The 21,854-nt window shown below is 44.8% G+C and overlaps 2 protein-coding genes across 2 annotated transcripts in view; both read right to left on the bottom strand.

The window, feature by feature from the left end:
- Positions 1-10,047, bottom strand: part of pcca (propionyl-CoA carboxylase subunit alpha) — a 37,489-nt gene extending 27,442 nt beyond the window's left edge. Inside the window, exons 1-7 of the mRNA XM_085368982.1 lie at positions 9,970-10,047; positions 7,456-7,533; positions 7,263-7,310; positions 6,508-6,576; positions 1,252-1,365; positions 248-301; positions 39-170 (exon numbers count right to left, since the gene is read on the bottom strand). Coding sequence (XP_085225108.1) covers positions 39-170; positions 248-301; positions 1,252-1,365; positions 6,508-6,576; positions 7,263-7,310; positions 7,456-7,533; positions 9,970-10,047 — 573 coding nt within the window. The remainder of the gene's footprint in view (positions 1-38; positions 171-247; positions 302-1,251; positions 1,366-6,507; positions 6,577-7,262; positions 7,311-7,455; positions 7,534-9,969) is intronic.
- Positions 10,048-12,660: 2,613 nt separating this feature from the next.
- On the bottom strand, positions 12,661-16,952 carry LOC146620571 (uncharacterized). The gene is made up of 2 exons (XM_085369639.1): positions 16,403-16,952; positions 12,661-13,738 (listed from the first exon to the last, which is right to left on the bottom strand). The coding sequence occupies exons 1-2, from the start codon at positions 16,923-16,925 to the stop codon at positions 13,107-13,109; spliced, it is 1,155 nt and encodes a 384-aa protein (XP_085225765.1). The 5' UTR covers positions 16,926-16,952; the 3' UTR covers positions 12,661-13,106.
- Between the last annotated feature and the right edge of the window lie 4,902 nt (positions 16,953-21,854).

Below are 21,854 nucleotides of genomic sequence, written 5' to 3'. Positions count from 1 at the left end.
CTTCGCGTTTCCATGCATTGCCGTTTTGATGGCCCTACCTTGACAACGCCATCGAATCCTGGGATAGTGTTGACTTTGGCAGCCTTTGCAATTAGCTTGCTTTCAATTTTATCCCCCATCGCCTGGATAGCATGGGTGTCTGGGCCAATGAATGCCACACCTTCTGCTGCCTGGCAACAAGACAAAGTACCATGAGACTCCTAACAGACTTTGTGCTGAGAGAGAAGTAATTCACTGCATAACTCACCAGTCGTTTTGCAAACTCTTTATTTTCAGACAGAAACCCATAACCAGGATGAACCTTAGAGAGGAGAAAAAAGTCACACTTTCAAACCCAAATATACTTTAAAGGGGGTTTGGAAGAAAACTCCTTTCATGCAAAAAACAATTGCTTAATTGTACTTATGAATTAAAAGCTGTTGACATCAAAAAGAGTCACAACAGTATTACTGCATCTGACCTAGAAGGAGACTCTAGCAGGACTGTCAATACAAGTCTGAATGCATGTTAACGGCCTGGACACTCCTGGCCGTAGGACTCCAATGTAAATAGGTATACATCATGCACTTTGTCCCCTTTCAGCCACTGAACAGGTGGCTGTAGCTCAGGAGGCATAGCAGCTCATCTAATAATCAGAAGGTGGTTCAGAGCAAGACACTGAACCTTAGTTTCTCTCTGATGTGTTCAACAGAGTGTGAATGTTAGATAAAAAGCACTTTGATAAACTCACCCACTGTACTTTGCATTGTTTTATAAAACATACATTACAAGCCTGTCCCTTTTATTTTGGAGGCAACAACTTAAAACAAATTACACTCATACATGTGTGTAAGCAACTACATCATCAACATAAAAGCCTCTCTGCAGCCCCACTGTAACATGACGGAGGACACTGCAGGAAATCTGAGCTTCAACTGAAAAACAAAATGACTCTTTGGAATACAGAAAAGCATCATCTTCATCTTAACATGAAGACAGAAGTCGATTCGGACCCAGAGTTACCCCCCTCTGCCTCCTAGTAGATGCACCTGTCGTATGAATTTCAAAATTTTACATCACCTTGTTCTTAAGGTATTCCATTCACAAGATTTTCAGAAAACCTGACCTCTGACCTCTAACCTTAAGGATGCAGTCACTGAGAATCAAACTCCTATAAGATTGTCAGTAGATGCACCTGTGGCATCAGGTTCTCGGGTCATCGACTTGGGCTAAATACACAAAATGAATATGCAAGTCATGTCATTCACTTACAGCTTGTGCTCCAGTCACTCTGATGGCATCCATGATGGCATCCATGTTCAAGTAGCTTTTACTGGTGGGGGCGGAGCCAACACAGACCGCCTCATCAGCCATCTTTACATGAACCTAGATCCATACAGAGCAGAACATTAACATCCACAGCAGGAGGTAAACCGAGGCTCACTGTGCGGCTAAAACGTCAACAACAGTTTTCACTGCACAGTAATCTACTCATATACCCATTCTTTGATTAAAGATTTTATTCCAGATGATGTGCTTTAAAGTCACTAAAACGGTAAAACAAAAAAGTGAAAAATGAATGCAAAGGTCATATAGAACCTAGGCACACATGTTGGGCTCGCTTTCACATCATACTTGTAAAAGAGTTACAGAGAATCATTTGTTTGAAGCAGCGGAGGCCTCTGTGACTTTTTGCACTGTTTTTAAGGGTGATCTGAAAAGATCTGAGCTCACGCTTCCTGAAGTGCCACTCTGTTTTTGTTTGAGTTTAAGTGCACTTTTTGTATAATGTGCACACGGTGTTGTTCCATGGCATTGCAAGAGAACATGCTCTACCAACGTCCCACAAACAAAGCACCGACAAACATCGTTTAAAGCTCTCCTGCTGCTCACAAAGGATCTTTTTGAGCCAAATGTTGATTACCATTCAAAGTTTACACTAAAAAGGTGATAAACCTTTAAGGCAGTAGTTAGGGCTGCCACAAACGATTATTTTGATAGTGGACTAGTCACCGATTATTTTTGCGATTAGTCGACTAATCAGATCATCATCCACTGGACGTACAGGTACAGCTTATTGCACCAGCAGCATCTGCTCTTATATAACTATCATTAGCTTACAGCGTTAAGTGTTTAAGGTGCTAACTAAAAGTAAAGACAAGTTGATGGTTTATTAAATTTTAATGAAATCTGCAGATTGTTTCGGTGAGTTTAATAAACTCCTTGCTATCTAAAATATAACAGGACACCGGAGTAAATTCTCCAGCATCTCACACTTCTGATAATCAGCTGTCTGCTTGACGTTTATTCAGCTGTGTAAAAACTATAACTTTAATCTCAGCCAAACCAATTTACTCAGGAACAAATAAAATACTGAAAAAAGCCAAACAATAACATTTTTAAGTTATCTAAGTGACTTATATATCATGTTTAACCTGAGTAGTGAAAGAGGGCGGTGGGTTTGAAAACGATTTGCCGGGAGTCTGGTGTTCTCACGGCTCTAGTGAGTAGTGATGGGTCGTTCGCGAACGAAATGGCTCTTAGAGCAGACTCTTTGAAGTGAATGAGGCGAGCCAGCTCCTTATTGGGAGCCGTGAGGTTTGTTTTTGTTTTTTCACCCTCTCTCACCCTCTCTCTCGCCCTTTTTTCCGCTAAACTCCACACACGCGGCCTGTACTTTGCGCTGGGCAGAGGGGGGGGAGGGGCGTTAGTTACACTCGCAGTAGCACAGGAACAGAGCCAGAGAGAAAAAGAGCAAGGGACAACAACGTCACATTAGAAAGGTATAGTAATTATCCACTATTTTCAGTTGCGGATGATAAAGGATTCAGAAATCATGCAGGCCCATATGACAGAGAATGTGCATCTTCTTTTTGTTTTAATATTTTAATTTATATTTAATTGTGTTGTGGTTTGCAGTGTTTTGTGTTGTTTCACGTTAAATTTGTTTAAAAGGAAAAAGCTGAAAATTTAAATAGTTAAAAGTTTAAAATGTAAATAGTTTTTTTTGTATTATATGATTTATTTATTACATTTTATTTGGAGTGAATAAATAAAGTATATTTATGGTGGCCCTTAGAGACAAAGCACGTACAAACCCCAAAACGCGTACAAACTCCAAAACACGTAAAAACTCAGAAGCACGTACAAAAGACAACAGAAGTGCTCCAGGATGCTAGGTCGCAGTGTTGAGCTTTTGTTACCTAGTGGCTACACAAGCCAGGAAGTATCAACAACCGGATTTGGTGTGTGGTAGTAAGATCTTCAACGCACACCTCCAGCCAAATGGTGGACACCAGAGGTGAAGGGAGCCACCAGGCTGAAGAAGGAGTCCTATCGGGCTTGGTTAGCCTGTGGGACTCCGGAGGCAGCCGACAGGTATCGACAGGTCAAGCGTAATGCGGCTCGGGCAGTGGCTGAAGCAAAAACTCGGGTGTGGGAGGAGTTTGGAGAGGCCATGGAAAAAGACTTTCGGACTGCCTCGAAGAGATTCTGGCAAACCGTCAGGCGTCTCAGGAGGGGAAAGCGGTGCTCTACCTGCACTGTGTATAGTGCTGGCGGAGCGCTGCTGATGTCAACTGAGAAAATTGTCGGGCGGTGGAAGGAATACTTCGAGGACCTCCTTAATCCCACTGACACGTCTTCCGAGGAGGAAGCAGAGTCTGGGGATGAGGGGAATGACCCGCCAATTTCCGGGGGCGAGGTCACTGAGGCAGTTAAACAACTCCTTGGTGGCAGAGCCCCTGGTGTTGATGAGGTCCGCCCCGAGTTCCTGAAGGCTCTGGACGTTGTAGGGCTGTCCTGGTTGACACGCCTCTGCAATGTTGCGTGGAGGTCAGGGGCAGTACCTGTGGACTGGCAGACCGGGGTGGTGGTCCCCATCTTTAAGAAGGGGGACCGGAGGGTGTGTTCCAACTACAGGGGGATCACACTCCTCAGCCTCCCTGGGAAAGTCTATGCCAGGGTGCTGGAAAGGAGAGTTCGTCCGTTAGTCGAACCTCGGATACAGGAGGAACAATGCGGTTTTCGTCCTGGTCGCGGAACACTGGACCAGCTCTTTATCCTCTCGAGGATACTTGAGGGTGCATGGGAGTTTGCCCAACCAGTCTACATGTGTTTTGTGGACTTGGAGAAGGCATTCGACCGTGTCCCTCGGGGTGTCCTGTGGGAGGTGTTGCGGGAGTATGGGGTGTCTGGCCCATTGCTACGGGCCATTCGATCCCTATACAACCGTTGCAAGAGCTTGGTTCGCATTGCCGGCAATAAGTCGGACTCGTTCCCGGTGGGTGATGGGCTCCACCAGGGCTGCCCTTTGTCTCCGGTTCTGTTCATAATTTTTATGGACAGGATTTCTAGGTGCAGCCAAGTGGTGGAGGGCTTTCGCTTTGGTGGCCTCAGAATCTCATCTCTGATTTTTGCGGATGATTTGGTTCTGTTGGCTTCATCGGGTGAGGGCCTCCAGCTCGCACTGGAACGGTTCGCAGCAGAGTGTGAAGCAGCGGGAATGAGGATCAGCACCTCCAAATCTGAGGCCGTGGTTCTCAGCCGGAAAAGGGTGGAGTGCCCACTCCGGGTCGGGGATGAGTTCCTGCCCCAAGTGGAGGAGTTCAAGTATCTCGGGGTCTTGTTCGCGAGTGATGGGAGAAGGGAGCCGGAGATCAACAGACGGATTGGGGCTGCAGCAATGCGGACGCTGCACCGGTCCGTCGTGGTGAAGAAGGAGCTGAGTGTAAAAGTGAAGCTCTCAATTTACCGGTCGATCTACGTCCCTACCCTCACCTATGGCCACGAGCTGTGGGTAGTGACCGAAAGAACGAGATCGCGGATACAAGCGGCAGAAATGAGCTTCCTCCGAAGGGTGGCTGGCCTCTCCCTTAGAGATAGGGTGAGAAGTTCGGCCATCCGGGAGGGGCTCAGAGTAGAGCAGCTGCTGCTCCACATCGAAAGGAGCCAGCTGAGTTGGTTCGGGCATCTGACAAGGATGCCCCCTGGGCGCCTCCTGGGTGAGGTGTTCCAGGCATGTCCCACCGGGAGGAGGCCCCGGGGCAGACCCAAGACACGCTGGAGAGATTATATCTCTCGGCTGGCCTGGGAACGCCTTGGTATTCCCCCGGATAAGCTGGAGGAGGTGGCTGGGGAGAGGGAGGTCTGGGCCTCTTTGCTTAGGCTGCTGCCCCCACGACCCGGCCCCGGATAAAGCGGATGAAGATGGATGGTAGTAACAGGTAAATGAACTTTTTAAAAATTATTTGAATAAATATGAGTGCTTGTCTATAAATACACAAACAATACACACATGCTTTCAATTGTGTAATTTAAGTGATCCGAGTAGCTCTGTTTTGGAAGTTCAGTTAACGCTAGAAATGTGTTTTGGAGTTTGTACGTGCTTTGTCTCTAGGGGCCATATATAAACATATATAAATAAAACCACTTTTTTTACATTAGTAATTCCTTTTCTGCATAATTTTATATTATTGTTAATGATAAATTAATTAAAGCAACAAAACAACCTGAAGAGCCGGTTCGGAGCCGAAAGAGCCGGCTCTTTTTAGTGAGCCGAGCCGAAAGAGCCGGGTCTCTAAAAAGAGCCGGAAATCCCATCACTACTAGTGAGCCTTGCCCCCGGCTCACTATCGAGCTAGTGGGTAACAGACGTCTCCGAAAACGTCGGAGCGCTTTTGAAAATATGTGGTGTCTTGATAAACTGAGCAGATATTTGAGGTTTACACAGCTACATTCTCACCTGAAAATATGTCAAACGTTTATTTTGTGACCCAGAAAGAATAATAAGAGTAATATTAAAACTAACTAGCTGCCGCCATTGTTGACAACTGAGCTGGGCTGCGCTATGAATTCTGGGACACAGCTTCTTCTTCTTCGGGTTTAACGGCAGCTGGCATCCTTGTACATGCAGTGCTGCCCTCTTCTGTTTCAGTCCGTTATTACACTCTTAAATCCTGCTACTTATTCCTGCGTCTTTTGTGATCTTACAAAGCTTCAAACGACGCGTCGACTATTAAATCAGTCGTCGACGATTTTGATAGTCGACGTAATCGTGACTAGTCGACAAATCGTGGCAGCTCTAGCGGTAGTGTACATGGTAATGTCAGCACACAAACAAGGTTTTTTAATCATCAGTCAGGTATGAATAACATTAGTTATTATACCTGACTGTAACACAGTCAGTGCAGAAGCATCAGCTGATTTATCACTGCCCAGGTGTCTGATCCAACACTGAAGTGTTAACTATAAACTATGTAATATAAAACCATTCCTCTTTGCATCAACGTGCATTAACTGTTAACTCTCAGGATAAAGTATTTAAGTTAACCTGAGCTTGAATTTACGTTTAACCTACTGAATCACATTCAGATCACACTGAGTCTGAAAATTCAAATGAAACCCTTGAACACAAAGACAAGTCCTCAGGTAGGTGTGAAATTAAACCAGCATGCAGTTATTCAACACGAGGTTATGTCTAACATCAGAGTTCCCCTGCTCCCTGGAAATGCACAGGTCGTGACTCACAGCGCTGGAGTCTACATCACTGTGAACAGCCACAGTCTGGATGCCCATCTTCTTGCACGTCTTGATCACCTGATTGAAAACAAGGAAAATACCTCACAGTAGAACATATCAGCAGGCACAGCCAACTGAACCAATCAGCTGCAGCATTAAAAGCACTGAGATATGAATAATATATAGAGGATGTCATTATCTGTATTGGAAATCATGGATCCCGGACGTTTACCCCACCACCACAGCCCCCGTGCTGCTACATAATATCAGGCAGCTGGTGGCTGAAAGGTGGACCCACTGATGCAGAAGTTAGCATGAGATGAAGAACGTAGGCAGAGCACCTTTCACAGCTGAGCCCTGCAGAGTTTCCTGCTGCAGCAATGAGACGGGCTGTGAGCTGCAGCTGCTCTCTGCTTCATTTTAAGATGAACAGCTTGACACGTCCACGCATGAAACACATTCATCGTGACCATGACTTAACATTAATCACACACGAAAACTCTATTTACAGCTGTGTGAATGCTGTTTTTGGCATTTGGATAGGTCAGGGGTACGGACCTGTTATTGTCAAGGATCACTTTGCTACCTGTGGTCCCATACGAGCACAAGTACTGTCACATTTAAAGAATTCTGGCACCAACTTGATGTGAAAGTCGATACATATCAGTGGCATTTATCCGTAAAGTCAAAGTGGAATTTCCTCTTAGTCCCCCCAAAACAACCAGCTGTTAACTGTACATATTGTGTGAGTCAATGAGAGTTACCCTGCAAGCAATCTCTCCTCTGTTTGCAATGAGGATCTTATCAAAGGTCTGCGGAGGAAGAAGACAAACAGCAACGTTGCATTACTACAAAGACTTTGTACTGAAAGTAAAATATATAGATTTTCTTAATCAGCATTGTTGAAAATATGAATGAATACAAAAATGAAATAAGCAGACGAGAGCCATGCATTACCTTTTCATTGGGACTAGATATCGTGGAATACTGAGCCTCTCTCTGCACAACACAGCATCTGGACTGGAGAGGGGAACACTGCAGAGCACACAGCACAACTTTACTGTTAGCACACACACACACACACACACACACACACACACACACACTCTGACCTCATTACTGATTCTTAGAAACAAGTAAATATCCAAATATGCTACAAAGAGCCTCTCATTGAAGTTTAAGTAAAGTCGGATATTTTCCTTTGAAGTTTTGCTTGAAGACTTCAAAGCATTCTTCTTCATTTTTATTGACAGTTTTGAGCCGGTAGAGCAGTGTGCTTGTGGCTGAAGTTCTACACAGGTGAGCAGGAAGAGACTAACTGCACCTACTTATGCTCGCCAGCTTTGACAATAACGGGGTTTATGCTTGAGCTCGATCGCCACCTGCTGGACTGTCTGCCTGCCTGCAGTCAGTGTGTAACCAAGCAGCTTTGGGAGGAGAGCGCGGAGTGCTGGAAACAGTGAAAAGTGTCACTGGCTGCGCTTTTCCTGCTTTATGTGTCGTTTCTCTGAAGCGTTGGTCCGTGTTCCCGTTGCATCGCTCCCCGCTGGGACTGCGATGATTCATCGAGTAATTCCAACGAATCGATTATGAAAAATTCTCGACACGCATTCTTCGCATCGATTGTCGTCTAACGCGCGGCTCTGTAGCAGATGCGTTTAAACACCAGCGTTTCTCCGACATTTTCAACTGAAACAAAGCTGCAACAGAAACGTATGCAGGAGCAGTGAATGAACGAGAGCCCCCAGCTTTAACATCACACTGCAGAACAACAGCAGCAGTGATGATGACGTGGGCACAGTTTAACGTGGAGCCCGAGTCTGTCCACACACCGTGACATGCTGAGCGTGGAAGAAACAGCAGCGCTGTTCCTGGAATCAACATTAAAACCTTTACAGGGAAAAAGTCACGGGAGGTCTGCATCAAAGCACCTGATCAACTTTCAGCTACAAAGTGTCTGACACAGCACAACATCTGGATCAAAACATGCAGATGAACTGTCAACTTGGTGTGACTCCGTGTTTGAGTTGCACAGCTCGCTGAAGGCTGACAGGTGTCGCGATAAGGTAGCTACCCCCTGCATCGGGAGCGCGCGCTGTGCATGGAGAGCAGTGGGATGAAGCGGGGAGCTTCCACAGACCTTCAATCAGTAGATGACCTGCGGCACCTCCTGAGCTACAGCCACTCCAAATGCAGGACATGGCCTGAGCTTTTAACTATTTGTTCGCAGCTTGTCACCTGGTTTCCGTCTGCCTGTGTTTGAGGTGCCGGTGTCCCAGTTGCACAAACACGGGATGTTTGGTGTGCAGGGTCACAGCAGCCGACTCAGTGCAGACAGAGGAGGGAGAGGGCAGCACAGTCCCGGGAATGTCTGTGGCATGAAAGCGTGAAGCAACAGGCCACGCATCACCCGCAGTATGGGCTCAAAATGTGGTCATAAATATTTTGTACTTGTAAATCAGTTTTGTATGTGTTAAAAGAATTTGTGTGTGCGTAAAAAAGATTTGTATGTGGACTTAGCCAAAAAACCTGCAAGTTACAAGTACGAGTTCTGACCCTATTCTTTTGAAGAACCAGCAAAAAAAACCAAACTCTTGTAGAGGACATAAAGTCAGAGCTAGAAACGACAAGGAGCAGGTGCATCTAGTACAGGTAGAGCTGCTGCAAAAACCCACAGAGCTCAGCAGCCAGCAACAAATTCTGGATCCTTTGCTTTTAGTTAGCAGTTAGCATTAGCAGCACATCCTGCATTCCGATGTGAAAGGACTTTTATGCTGCGCACTGTGACTCACAGCAATGGTCCTGGGTCAGCCCTGACTTTGTGTTAAACTAATCCTAAAGTATTAATGGTATTTCTAACCACTGATATAGCACAACTTTTTCCTTTCAACAGCTGCTGAAAGTTAGGGGACCTAGCTGCTATCAGATATTTATATAGAGATCCTCCAAACTGTATCACCCTTCAAGGACCTGCAGTTCAACCATCTGTTCTCTGATTGGATTGTTACATTTGTGATTGACATGACATTGACCAATCAGATGAAAGCAAGAGAAATAGGGTCAAAATTCGTACTTGTCACTTGCAGTTTTTTTTTTTGGCTAAGTCCATGCACAAATCTTTTTACTTACGCGCGCGCGCGCGCGCGCGCACACACACACACACACACACACACACTCTGTTTACACATACAAAACTGATTTACAAGTACAAAATATTTATGACCACATTTGAGCCCATACCCGCAAGACTCAGTGTCTACTCTGCTGCACAAGATACGCGACACAGCAGCGCCAACATGTCAAGTTTCAGCGCAAAATACTTTGAAACCTCTAACAGTGTGGTACAGCCCCTCGTAATGGAAACTCCAAGTTTGTTTCCAGCGGCTGTTCCGTCACAGACTCTGCGGACTGTGCGTTAGCTGTTTGTGGAGGTCCTCTGAGTGAAAGCACAGACCCTGGCGGTCAGCTCACCTTTACAGCGAACAGAAGCCTCTTTAACGTCGAAGGAACACTGTGCGCCGCCATGTTGCCGATCATCCACAACGTCATGACGTAGCGTGCAGAGCGCACAGCCGCAGGAGGCCAGTGTGATGCCAAAAAGTGATTTCCGGTACTTAAATAGTAAATACTGAATCATGCCAAGCCAGAAAGAACATTTGTGCCATAAGGTAGAAGTGCCAATCAGTTTATAGCAAAGACACTTTAATATGTTCTTTGATTATGAACTCTGATTGACATTAAACATTAAGAGCGGCCAGGCCAACGGGGCAGCAGCAATTGCAGCAAATATAAGATAGATATTTAAAGTGACCAAAAATGTTTCAGGTAGATTTGGATAACTCTTTTCTCTTAAGAAATCAAATTTAAAAACTCCTTTTTGTATTTACTCAGGTTATCTTTGTCCAACATTAAAGTTTAGTTGATGACTGGAAGCATGTGAGCAATGTGTTTGTAGATATGCAAAAAAACAACAACTAAGAAATGAGGAAGGGGGCACAGCACTGCACATGCCCAGTGCAGGAGTCGTGATTCAAACCTTCCAGAGCTGCAGTCAGCCCTCGGATGAGCCTAATAACTTACACATGCTGAATTCTTTCTTGGCTGGAGAGCCTCCTGGGTTTAATCTAGGTGCAGAAATGTTTGCTTTGCACAAGAGTCCAAGAGCACCACTCACCAGAGCTGTGAAGATAGCACACCCCAACCCAAAAGTAACTTAAAATGCTTGGAACAAAATTTTCATTGGTATATAAACACGACTAAACACGCTTACTGAAAATGCTGTCCCTTTGTTTGCCATTAGGTTTCTGAGGGCCTCAGGGTGCTATCCTAGCTGATATTAACACATCACATGTCGGTTGCAGACACACTCACACCCAGACACTTCTTTAATTACATCCTTTAGCCTTTGAAGTTAAAGGGACCCACACAGTTGCTGCAGATTTCTTGGCTGAATTCATCCCCCGTTTCAACCACATCCCAACGGTGCTTTGTTGGTCTGAGCTCTGGAGACTCTGGAGGCCATCAGAGTACAGAGAACTCCTCGCCACGTTCTAGAAACCAATTTGAGATTATGTGAGCTTTGTGACATGCAGTGTTGGACTCAAACTCACAGTCTGGCTCTGGTTTTTAAAGAATAGCATTAAGGGTGTCAAGACACCAATACACCGCCACCACCACCCACGTCCAGAGCTGCAGATACAAGGCAGGGTTAATTCACGCTGTGACATTACATCAAACTGCCATCTGAACGTTGCAGCAGAAGCCACGGCTCATCAGACCAGGCAACGTTTTTCCAGTCTGGTTAATGGACTTACCTTCCAACTCTAAGCAGTCTGACCATTATTTTCTAGCAGAGTCACTCAGCGGATGCTTTCTCTTTCTGAGGTCATTCTCTGTTAACACTACAGAGGTTTGTCTGTGACAGTCCCAGAGCAGTCCACCTGGTAACAGCAACACCTCGTCCCAATTCTGATGCTCACTTCGAAGTTCACTGTTATCTTGACTACATGTGTAAAAGCATTGTTCTGCTGTGTGAATGGCTAATTTGATCTTTGCATTAACAAGCAATTCAGCAGGTATGCCTAATGAAATAGCATTGAGTTCACTCGAGCAGTGTCAGAAAGCATTTATCTGGCAACGTGCTTTAGTAACTTACCCAAGGGCATGACGATGTATTTGATTGGTGTTGCCTGTAGCTAATGTTACAAGAATGTATCAAATTTTAAATTCTGAACCAGCTGCTGGTCAAAATATAGACAGCTTTCATTTTAGCTTCTTTTCACCCAGATTAGCCCAAAAGCATGCTGCGCTGCTGTGAAACATCCTGGCAGTGGATGAGTGCACCCTCCACATAATCTTACTGCCACAGGCTGGATCGCACTTTCAGGTCTACCTTTCACATCACTGAGTCAGTCTGTACAGGGGAACCACCTACCTTACTCTCTCTGTCAGAGTATCAAGACACAAGAACATGGAGACTTCCAATGCAGGAAACCCCTGATACAGTCAATACAGCCAGCTCCCTGTCTGCCTGGGGTAAGCTTTGACATGGTAAGTGTGAATACTTGGTGAATTATCATGTTTAGATAGACTTTTGCAATGTGTTCATGGCAAAATTAAATTACAACCTTTTAGGAGGAACCACTGTGGTTATGGTTGGTGGACAGTTCCACCTGCTGCAGGTCTCTGAACTTTTCTGGTGGGTGGATCATGAATCTGAGCCACATATGAAGAGTGCACTTTAAAACAGTTACTTTTTTAAGCAGTTTCAAAAATCATGCACACTTCTACTTCTTTTCTTGATTTATTGATGCACATTGTGTGTAGGACATGAGATTTTTGAAAGCTTGAGGTGCTGGAAATGAAGTGTAAACAAACACAAGAGATTAACTCACTCATAATCCAACCGAGATTCAGTGGGAGATTCAGTACAAACAAGGACGTGAGTATAGTTTCACTGACTTCTGCTACGTTGGATTAAACTCACAAATACTTCCAGACTTCTGTTTGTTACTAAAGACCTCTGTATGCTTCCACAGAGGTGGCGGCCTGACAGCAGAATCAGCTGTTCCAGATCAACCTTTTAAAGTTGTACAAACCAGTCTGCTCGAAGCATACAGAGACTATAAAGTACTCCCCTGTGTACCTGCTGGTTTGGTCCTGCCGTGTTACCTTGTGTACATTGGTGCTGTGACATCAAGGAAACATTAACCTCTTTCCATCAACTTGGCCCCTAAAATTGCTTCACCTAAGTGGAGCCCTTGAATTGGTCATTGATCCGTGTCTCTAGAGGTCGTCATGTACACAAATCTCTTTAATATTCGCTGATCCACTTGCACAAAGTTAACTCCTTATCTTAGTTCAGGTTAGCTAGCCATGACTGATAACTTGCAGTAAAACATTTTGTTTCATAATCAGGAGTTCCTCCCGTCCTTTCGGACACCATTTGAGCCGTTTCTGTTGATCCACACATTTTTAATGTGACACAGTCCCTTTGACCTTCTCCGAGGGCCACCGATGTGGAACCATGCAGCTGCTTGTTCTGGCCCGACCTGGATCTGACGATATGAGATCTGTTCTGCGAGTCAAATTTCACCAGTCCCTCAACTTTACGTGACGTACTCCTCATCATCACTAGGTTCTGATTTGATGTGGTCTGGGTGAAGGAGAGGAAAGTGTGGTGCTGTAGTCCTGGTACAGACATACCACTCCTTAATGTTAGACAACTGAGGTAAGGCTGGGTTGACTGAGCGCTGGCTCCGCCGTGGGGTCCTGCCGCTCTGCTGCTGCTGGCTCAGCTGGCTCTTCAGGCCTGAAAGAGAGAGATCCAGAGGCATCGCTACCGGAGACGAACTCCGTAGCAGCAGCTTATGGTCCACTTCGCTGGCTGAACGGAGGTCCAATTCGTGATTGGACAGCAGAGAAAAATGAGTGTTTCTGTCAGTAAGTGATGGAGAGAGGTGGTTCATTTTAAGGTCAAGGGGCTCGAGGACAGCCGGATGAGGTTGCTGGAGTTGAAGAGGGATGGCATTGTACAGGTCCTGGGTTTCAGAGGTAGGTGATGACTTGATGTGAACCTTCATGTGTTTGCGCAGGGAGCTGGGGTGGGTGTAAGACTTGGTGCATCCTACTGCCTTGCAGTCGTAGGGCTTTGAGGCTGTGTGGACCTGCGAGTGCTTCTTTCGGTCGCTGCTGTTGGCAAAGCGCCGCTCGCAAAACTCACACTGGAATGGCTTCTCACCTGAAAAACAAACATCACACGCACAATTATCAGCCTTGCAAAGGGAATGGACCTGAAAAACCAACATTCAACTGGACACGTTCAAAGGAGTGATGCTGAGAAATAGCATTGTTATTCCAAAAAAGGACACTTGTTTCTAAAGAACAGTAAATATTTAATGGAATCGTATTTTAACCTCCTAGGACCTGCGTCCACATATGTGGACATCACATTTTGGGTTATTTAGACCAAAATACTCAATTTTGCTCTACAAGGGCCTGATATCCACTTACGAGGACATTATGCTGCTACTGTTCTATCAAAATGTTAAACGAATATCCTCATGTGTGGCTCTCATTTTTCTTAAAAATAAAAATAAGGTTAAAAAAAAATCTGGTAATTCTTTGTTTTTACATTCATCAGGTCCCAATCAGCCCAAATATCAAAGAGAAATTAAAAATGCTGCCGTGGAAGAGCTCGGGTCTTAGGAGGTTAAATAATCAAAACTCATATCAAAGTTGGAACGCAGTGACCGATGTTCAGCAACCATCACTGAGCACACAGTTAAAGCAGGTTTAACAAATATGATGCTGCTGAAGAAGTGATCCTTTAGCTTTTAGGCATACATCCCAGTCAGGGAACAGCTTCCAAACCTCAGCAGAGTGATGTTGCTTTTTAAGAAATGAAGGTTGATCCATTGAGAAATTAGCAAAACAGCAGCTCTTGAATGGTGACTGAAAGCTTTGAAGAAGAAAGTCATCACCAACAAGAAGGCGATTGGTTACAAAAGAAGCAAATCTGTGAGTGCAGAACAAATGGTGCTTGATATCCTCTGTCAAGCATGGTGGAGGGAAGTTATGGATGTTGCATGATTCCTTCCCTTTGTTTTTAAATGTAATATCTCCAGTAAATGTAATAAATAGAAGGAAATTTAAACCAAAAAATCTGCTGCAGTTTTAGATCAACAGTCAGGAACCACATTGATTAATGCAGCACCAAATGGACAGAAGAGCTGTGTAGGTCAGGCTCTCACTGCTTCCATGCAGACACGCTGCAGCTTGTGAGAGCCCATATGGAAAAGAAAAAGACAATATACTTATAAAGCTTATATGATTTACTCATGAAAGTGGCCACTTTCTCATTACTTTCATATATTGTTTTAGGAAGTGTCCAAAACATACAAGTTTCATTTCTATAATTTTCAAGGGATCTCATATCTGTTTTCACTCTTGTATGCTTTTCATACACGTTTCACACAAGGCAGATTTATATTTATCTTTTCCATATGGGAGGACAGACACACACCAGGGTTTTTACCTTCTTCTGGGATAAAGAGAAAACACAGTGGGGTCAGCGAGGAAGCACCAGCTAATAAAAAACCCTGTTTTCACATAAGACTGGATGATTTAGCTTAATGTAAAACGATGAATGATTATCAGCAGAAGAGATAACGACATGCTAAATTTTAACATTTGCATGTTTTGTATTCCTTTTGAAAACACAGTTGTACTAATGCTTTCATGCTGTCTTTAACGGGAATGGGAGTGATGTCTTGGGGAAACTGGAAGCACACATAAAAGCATCGACTGTATTAAAGATGAATGCAGTGGCAGACCTGTTTTTGAAGCTATGTGCTGATCTTTTTTCGCCTCACCACTATAGCTACACCAACACGGGCTTCACTGGAATCTGTGTCCATCTTTTATGTACAGTCTATGTACAGAGCCTCTACCGTGACATCATGCCATCACAGGCCTTCCTAGAAAAAGTCTATATCAGTAACATAAACTCAGTGTTGTGGTAATAAAGCATCTTTAAGAGACATGGTCAGAAAATGGACCTGCATGTATGTGGGACCACTCAGCTACTTATACGGCTGCAGACCACTTAGCTGGAGCCTCTGTGACTCACATCAGAAGCAGCTTTTCTACCAATCAGAGAGCTGGTGGCTTGAGCCCCAGCCCCTTCAGCCTGCATGTCCAAGCATCCTGGAGTAAGTTGATCCATTAGATTGTGAGTGCATGCATGAATGTTAGACGTGGCACTTGTCTATAGAATGAATGAATGAAGGTGTGTGAGAGCTTGTTGGGGGGGGGGGTGCACCCAGTAAGTACCAGTTTTTATTGGATGCAGTTTCAGAGCATCTGTCACACATGCAGCCAGTTTCAATCAGCGCCCTGCGCTACCCTGCCCGTGATGTCGGTACAGCATCGCACTCGTTTTCTGCATTGTGTGGTTGTTTCTAGTTTAGCTGGTGACTTTTATACTTTTACTGGCTTATTGATTTCAAGATCCTAAACGCAGCAAGCGCTGTTGTTATTGATGATTAATAACTGATGTATAGTCATTGCCCAAGGACGGGTTTACCGCTCATACACGTCCTGAGGACTAAACTAAAGCTCAGTGCTGACCTGTGCTGATGCCTGTCACCTTGCTTGACTCCTCTGCTGCAGTTTAGAACCGTGGCTGCTCGAGGAAACAAGGGAGCACTCAAGTCTAATGTGAATCTACACCGAACTAAGCCCAAGTAAACATGGAGGGGATTCCTAGCAGGGGAGAGCGCTGTGTATTATGCTGTGTTCTCGGTCCCTGACAGGAAGCTTGTGTTGACGGATGGCACGGACTGAGCGAGCGCAATGACAGTATCTGCGCTCTCGTAGCAGTCACACAATCACGAACCCTTACCAGTGTGCGTGCGCGTGTGGATCTTGAGGTTTTCCGAGCGTGCGAACATCTTGCCGCAATTGGGAAATGCGCATGAAAACGGCTTCTCCCCGGTGTGCACGCGAATGTGATTAATGAGTTTGTATTTGGCTTTGAACGCCTTCCCGCCGCGCATACACTCGTCCCACATACAGACGTGACTGAGGCTTTCCAGCCCCGCAGCTACATGCTCGGTGGTGACGTGGTCCACGAGCTCGTGCATGGAGCTGAAAGTTTGATCGCAGACGGATGTCGCCGTCCGCCCAAGCCTCTGTCTTGAAGAAGTTCGGTCAATCCATTTGCACACTAGCTCCGTTTTAACGGTGGGGCCTTTGGAGAAATCCAGCAGGCCGTCCATCCCACCGCCCGCATCGGTGTCGGCAGAAGCGGGGATACTGGTAGCTCTCGGATGGGGTGGCGAGACGATGCTAGAAGCTCCAGAGTTGTTGTTCCCCAACGGAGAGACGAGGCCATTGTGCCTGGCCACCACAGCCGTCCGCTTCATGCTCTGCACGGCGGGCTGTCCCGCTCCTGTCGCCACCAGCACACCTTGCTTTCACTTAAAATGAGTTCAATCCAACTGGCCAAAGCCTCACCACTATCACGCTTCCTTCCTGTGTGTTTTAGTCGAGGCGAGAGCGCATGCGGCAGCGTTTTTACCCCCCGCTGCTCGCTGTTAGCTCCCGAGAGTCAAAGCCTCCATGCTTCTATTTACTGTGAATAGAGATGAACGGAGTCGAAGGAATACAGCAGGACGCGACCCGCTACCATTTGGCGGCGTCCTTGTCTCCTTTCCTTCCTTACTCCAGCCTTCCTTCCTTTTAGTTTTAACTAACGTGTCCATATTGCTGATGTGCGTCGAGGATCAGGAGCGCCAGCACACAGAAATGAAGCATTGCCTGATTTAATGATGACTCGTGAAATAACCTGCATTAGTAAATTCATTTAGAACTGTTTTCATGTCTTTTGTTTATTTAGACATGCATAACATCCATCGTTGTTTATATGTTAAAGGGAAATGAAAAACATAAATATGAATAAATATTTCCAAAATAATCCAACAACAAATACTTAATGTAGTTAATACTAAATATGATTTATAGAAAGAAAAAGAAAGAATCAAAACCTCATTTTAAAAAATGTTCAAATTGAGACTTTAAAAAAATGCAAATTAAAAAGAGAAATAAGTAAATGAATTGAAAAATCCAATTAGTTTTGAAATGTTTATTCCACTCACCTTTTAAGTTTCATTTTTCCCGTTAGCTGTAATAATTACTAGATTAGCTATTGGATTAGCTTTTCCATTTCTATGGCTTTTTTGTCCTTGGAGAAAAAGCAATGCAAATTAGGCATGCATGTAAAGAGGTCTCTCATTGGTTGCTCACAGGCATGCTGGCTGGGTTTTTCTGTGCCACTGACAGCTTTTCACTGTTAAGGAGACTTTTTAAAGAAGTGTTTGTGGACAGTTAGCCTCGGTATTCACTCTCTGAAAATGTCCAACACAAATATATGAATGATGTGAAGGGAAAATGCAGGGAAAAGAAAACCTGAACCCCTCATGATTTGGCTGAAAGTAATGTAGTAACACAGCTAATGCTAGTATCCCTCCACGTAGCCATGTAGCCCCAGTCTTACCTTGTGAAAATGTGACATACCAGTAGTACTAGCTAGCTTCTGTTTTTAGTAAGCTAATGTGCTCAAATAAAGCTTGAAGAAGCTCAGACTGTTACAATGGTTAAAACCAGTCCTGTTACATTTATACACATTGCTAAAGCAATGGCTGCAACCTACAGCCTTTGAAATCACGATTAATATGCTGTCCTAATATTAATTTTCTCTATACAATCTGTGGCCATAAAGTCTCTGAATGTTGTGTGAGCTACAATAAATGATGTGAAATAATGTTTTTAAACCAGGGCAGCACGGTGGCACGGTGGTGAGCACTGTTGCCACACAGCAAGCAGGTCCTGATTCAATTCCACCTTCAGGCCGGGGTCTTTTGTGTGGAGTTTGCATGTTCTCCCCATGTTTGCGTGGCTTCTCACCGGGTACTCCAGTTTTCTCCCACAGTCCAAAGACTTGCAGTTAGTGGGGATTAGGTTAATTGATCAATCTAAATTGCCCATAGGAGTGAATGTGAGTGAGAATGGTTGTCTGTCTCTGGCTGTATCCCAACTCAGGGTCTGCAGCCTTAAAGGCCGCATTTTAAGGCCGATTACGTCACAGCGGCGCGCCGAAGGCTGTCCCAATTCGAAGGCTGCTCGACATGCGGCCCTGAAATGCGTCCTTCATTTCCCTGAATTTTAAGGATGTGGCGGTGTAGACTTCGTGGCCCAATATATCCCAGAATGCATAGCGCGGCGGTGGGTGTGGATAATTTTGCCGAAAAAAAACGGCAGACGAGGGGCGCCCGAAGAGTAAACTTTAAGTACTGAATATTATGTCACTTATTTATGTGCGAATGTTTAATAACAAAGAACATTAAACATTCCTGTTGGCCACATGTCGGCAAAGTTATGTGACGTTAGTGACGTTTGCACTAACTTGGTTTTAAAGCCTTTACTTTAAAATATACGCCGTTCAATAGCTGAGCTTAATCCTACAGAGAATGATCAAAGCTCATGTAGAAACAAACAAATGAACAAAAGATTGTCTCAAATAATGCTGAAAAGTTTCCAGCTGGTAGTATCATGGTTGCCCGGCAACCTGGGCAGCGTGACGGAGGCTAGACCGTCCCATTTCACAAGCCTCGCACTTCCGGCCTTAGCGGTCTTTGAGTACGCGGCCCTTGAGGATCGTTGAGGCTGCGTACTTTAAGGCTGCAGACCCTGAATTGGGAGACAGCCACTTGTGTCTTAGCCCAGACTGGCGACCTGTCCGGGGTGTACCCCGCCTCTCGCCCTATGACAGCTGAGATAGGCTCCAGCGCCCCCCTGCGACCCTAAAAAAGGATAAGCAGAAGTGATTGGATGGATGGAAGTTTTATAGAAAATAAAGTGAACTTATTAAATTACTACTGATATTGTGGGTGATTTTTGTCATGGTACTGGGTCTGCGACCCACTGTTTGTGTTTCAACTTCTGGAATGATATTCTTTGATTACTGATGTTGATGTTTTGTTTACTTACTGTTTATCTGTGGTTAGTCTCTGGCCCCATGTTTTCCCGGTGCTTTTGTATTTCCTCTGTTCCAGACTCTGTCACCACCTCTGCCTCTACATGATGTCACGCTTCCTGTTTTATTTTGATAGTCCATGCCTTATGTCAGTGTATTCTGCTTTGTCTCTGTATGTCTGATTTGTCCCACCTGTATTCCCACCTGATCCCCATCCTTTCTTGTCTTGCCTGTGCATTTAAGCCATGTGTTTTCCTTTGCCCTTCATCGTGTTGTACCCTCACTGTGCTGAGTTTTGCCCTTTGTGATCCTGGCTAAGTTCAGGTTCTCAGTTCCTGGTTTGTTTTCCAGTTAGTCTGTCTTATATCTAGTTTTTCGTTTTCATATTTGTGGCTTTGGTTAGTTTTTTTGTGAGTTTACTTTTATAGAAAGTCTTCCCAGCAATAAAGCTGCTGCTTTAAGTTTCCATGCTGTGTACGAGTCCTGTGTTTGGGTCATCCTGACTGCCACAGCACACATCCTGACAATTTTTATCTTTTAAATGGATTTGTGTGTGTAGGTTTGTTTCTGGATGACAACTTGGTTTCCTTTGGGAGGTGAGGACACAACTACATCTGTTCTACACCATGCTGTAATGGGTTTCACAGGTCGTGACCTTGGAGCGCTTTGAGTCAGCTTTTTGGCTTCAGGCACCCCAAGGGGAATTTTTTTTATTGATATAGATATACAGCGGTCCCTCGTTTATCGCGGGAGTTACATTCTGAGAATAACCTGCAATCTGTGAAATCCGCAAAGTAGCCAACTTTATATTTTACAATTAATATAGATGTTTTAAGGCTGTAAAACCCCTCACTACACACTTTATACACTTTTCTCAGACAGGCATGAACATTTTCACATTTTTCTCTCTTGTTTAAACTCTCAAAGTTCAAACCTTCGTAGAAAAATAAGTCCAGTATTATAGGATCAAACCAAAGATCAAACCCTGTTTTCAGGTCCAGGACATGGGAATAGAGCAGCTGCCAGAAAATTCAACATTAATGAATCAATTGTACGGAAGTAGAGGAAGCAAGAAGAATGAGTTGAGTAAAGTTTGACTAATCTGGCTGTTTTGTTTCGCTTAATGCGCCTTATAATCCAAAAAATACGCTAACTTTTACCTTTCTTTTGCATGTCAGGAAGTCCAAATTTTTGTGTGATGGTTAGCATCTTCCTGTTACGGCCGAGAGGGCCAGGCTGTGGGTGTGGACTCAAATGCAGACACAGAGGGAGGCAAAACGGGCGTGAACACAGTGCTTTATTTACAGTGCCTAGTGAACTTACAAAGCAGGAAACTATGAATGCTATGAACTGTGGAAGCTATGAACTGAGAACTGTGAGGCCAAACTATGAACATGAAACTCTGAGTGCTATGGCTAGGTGCTAGATTTCACGGATGGATCCGGGGAATGGAAAAAGGGGCAGCAGCTTGGATGGAGGTACGCAGTCACTATAATGAGAGGAGACAAGTAGTCAGTGGCAGTCTAGTGAATCACAGCTGAAGGATTAGACTATGGTGGTTAGGGCTTACGCGTTGCAGGTTAAAGTGTCATGCGAGGAGGGGGTGTCCAGGGGGTTCTGGGTGAGGAGTGGCCAGAGAGGATCCAGAATATGCTTGGAGTGAGGGACTTGGCAGGGAGGCAGACAGGTGTAGTCCAATGATGGAAAGGAAGCAACCAGATGACAGAACCAGCGTCCAGGCGGAGATGTGAGTAGTTTAGGTTGGGAAGTGCAACTGCCAGGTGGGTCGTGAATTAGCAGAAGATCTGGCAGAGGTCTGTTGTGAATGCTGGTCTTATATGCTGGTGACTTGATTGGAACCAGGTGTGGAAGCTGATTGGAGTCTCTCCCTGAAGGTGGAGCCCAGCGGAGTGGAAAAACCCCGTACTCACCCGGACCATGACACTTCCCTGCCTTTTGGGTGCTACCGCAGGTGCCTTTGACGGTGCAAAACGTTTAGTCGACATTGTTGTGTTTGTTGGGGAGAAAACTTACAAACATACAGTGCTATACTGTATGTTTCAGAGTCACAGTGCTAGCAATTGAAGATTTATGTAAATTTGACAAACTGAACGCATTCTGTACTGTACAGGAGACACGGCACGGAGGTGTCTGACTGACAATGGTCTACAGCCAATCAGGACACAGAACACAATACGCTGTAAAAGAAAAAAAAAGCATGCAAAATTGCACAAAAAAAATCAGTGAGACAGCAAGGCTGCAACCCAGCCAACATTTATATGTGGGGCCCATATGGTTTGGAAATGGGCTGAAAAATGGG

Source organism: Diplotaxodon limnothrissa, linkage group LG13 (genome assembly GCF_057381915.1).
Source record: "Diplotaxodon limnothrissa isolate DT_005_m linkage group LG13, D_limnothrissa_male_GT1.1, whole genome shotgun sequence".
Lineage (NCBI taxonomy): Eukaryota > Metazoa > Chordata > Actinopteri > Cichliformes > Cichlidae > Diplotaxodon > Diplotaxodon limnothrissa.
This window is presented reverse-complemented; position numbering and strand designations above follow the sequence as displayed.